The following is a 2356-nucleotide window of genomic DNA, read 5'->3' as shown; positions in this document are numbered from 1 at the left end:
CTCCTTTTTATTGATCCTAAGATAAATTCACAGGGACAGTAGAGACGAACATATTTACTTTTACTACCCTAAAATCCAAGCCGAGCCCGTGTTATTTCAGAAATTTCGAGAGTCAGAGTGCGCCGTTTGGTGTACCAAATGGCCTTGATGTTTCCATTTTAGTCATGGAGTTCGAGAGGTTCTACTGCAGCTTTGAATGTTCCTTTATCGAATTCCGACCACTTGGCACATTCATTTATTGTACTAGGCAACAAATGGAAAATCCGCATGGAATCCCACAAAACGATGGATGAATCCGAGGAGGCACAATATTTAATATCGTCAATCTGATGCCGGCCAGCTCACTTGATTGTATATAAAACAGGCGATCATCTCCTCCCGATCCATCCATCGATCGATCGATTCCAAATTAAATGGCGAGCTGTAATACCATTCCGGCGGCCGAGCTGATCAGCTGCTACTCCGACGCCGGCAGCCGAGCTGCCATCCCCCTCGTGGGCCTGGGAACGGCGGCCTTCCCGTTCGCGCCGGAGACCACCAAGCCCGCCATCCTCCACGCCATCGAGCTCGGCTACCGCCACTTCGACACCGCCTCCATCTACCAGTCCGAGCAAGCACTCGGCGAGGCCATCGAGGAAGCCTTGCTGACCGGCCGCCTCCACTCCCGCTCCGAGCTCTTCATAACCTCCAAGCTCTGGTGCACCGACGCCCACCACGACCGTGTCCTTCCCGCCATCAGAAACACTCTCAGGTGCGCCGGCCGCCATAAACTCTAGATCGACCGGCCTCCACGTACGCCTGATCCAACACCGATCACATGTTTAATTTCAGGAATCTCAAGATGGAGTACCTCGATCTGTACCTCATCCACTGGCCGATGTGCCTGAAGCCGGGGGCGGCCGCTTTCCCGGTGAAGGCCAAGGACATCCTTCCGCTCGACCTGAAATCCGTCTGGGAGGCCATGGAGGAGTGCCAGAGGCTCGGCCTGACGAGGTCCATCGGCGTCAGCAACTTCAACACCACCAAATTGCAGGAGCTGCTACAGTTTGCCAAAATCCCTCCCGCCGTCAACCAGGTATATATTCATTCATCCACCATCGACCAAATTTAAAAATTTAATTAAAATGAATGAACGATCGATCGATGTGCAGGTGGAGATGAACCCGGCGTGGCAGCAGGAGAAGCTGAGGGAGTTCTGCAAGGGCAAGGGCATCCACATCACTGCGTATTCTCCCCTCGGAGGCCAAACGAACCCTCTCCGCCCCTGTCCAGTGATGGACTCACCGGTGCTCAGAGACATCGCCAACTCAAAAGGGCAAACTGTAGCTCAGGTTATTCCTCTCATTTTTTTTTTCCGAAGCTATTTCCGCGACTTAAATCCCTTTTTTCAGATCACATGACTCCCCTTCTCTCTCATTTCCTTCATAATGATTATGAACTTGAAGGTGAAAAGGTAACTGAAGGAGCTAATTTTTCATGCAATATATTCACATTTTAGGTGTCCCTCAGATGGGTGCATGAGCAAGGAGTGAGCGTGGTAGTAAAGAGCTTTAACAAGGCAAGGCTGAAGGAGAACGTTGAGATATTTGGCTGGGAACTCAGCGAAGAAGATCGTCGGAAGATTAGTCTGATCCCACAGAGCAAGAAGGTTTGCATAAAAGGAATGCTTTCAATTTCTCCACAAGAATGCGAATTGGAACCGCATGAATTGTCTGAGGTAGACGTCTTTGAGCTCGAGTAGTGATCATGAAATGCTTGTCCTTGGAATAGAATAAAAGCTACATTATTATTTTTTGTTGTTGTTGTTTTCATGATTTCATTTTAAGACTCTTTCCTTCTTCAATATTATTTGTTTTTGAGTGATAAACACCTATAAATTTATAAGGTAACTCACCCTAAAAAAAGTTCATTACCTTATAATCTTTATCAGAGCTAATAAGAATAAAAATAGTAAAACGAAAGAAAAATCTACAGCTTAAAGGGAAAGAAACTCAACCCCAAAGAATATTTATTTACTATAAATGAAATAATAAAGACAAATGGAGCCACATAATTATACTAGAGTGATAACTTTTTCATTGTTGGATGAACTCTTTTGCCCCTCTATTTATAGCCTTTAAAATAAATTTAGATAATTTCATCTAGCTGTACTATTCAATTTCAGTTATCTCAAATTCTAGCTAATTATATTGATTGAATTCATCTAGCTGTACTATTCAATTTCAGTTATCTCAAATTCTAGCTAATTATATTGATTGAAATGTTGATCACGCAACCTTGTTTGTTAGCTGTTGTCTACAGGTTGTTTTTTTTTTTTTGACTCAAATTCATTTTAATCGATTCAGGCTTATCATCT

General features: G+C 44.5%; 1 protein-coding gene across 1 annotated transcript; it reads left to right on the top strand.

The window, feature by feature from the left end:
- The first annotated feature begins 356 nt into the window (after positions 1-356).
- LOC122030078 (deoxymugineic acid synthase 1-like) lies at positions 357-1777 on the top strand. The gene is made up of 4 exons (XM_042589225.1): positions 357-751; positions 832-1075; positions 1152-1331; positions 1499-1777. The coding sequence occupies exons 1-4, from the start codon at positions 414-416 to the stop codon at positions 1739-1741; spliced, it is 1005 nt and encodes a 334-aa protein (XP_042445159.1). The 5' UTR covers positions 357-413; the 3' UTR covers positions 1742-1777.
- The last annotated feature ends 579 nt before the right edge of the window (positions 1778-2356 follow it).

The sequence above is a fragment of the Zingiber officinale genome, chromosome 10B, assembly GCF_018446385.1.
Source record: "Zingiber officinale cultivar Zhangliang chromosome 10B, Zo_v1.1, whole genome shotgun sequence".
Lineage (NCBI taxonomy): Eukaryota > Viridiplantae > Streptophyta > Magnoliopsida > Zingiberales > Zingiberaceae > Zingiber > Zingiber officinale.
Note: the sequence above shows the minus strand (reverse complement) of the source record. Positions and strands in the feature narration are given on the sequence as shown.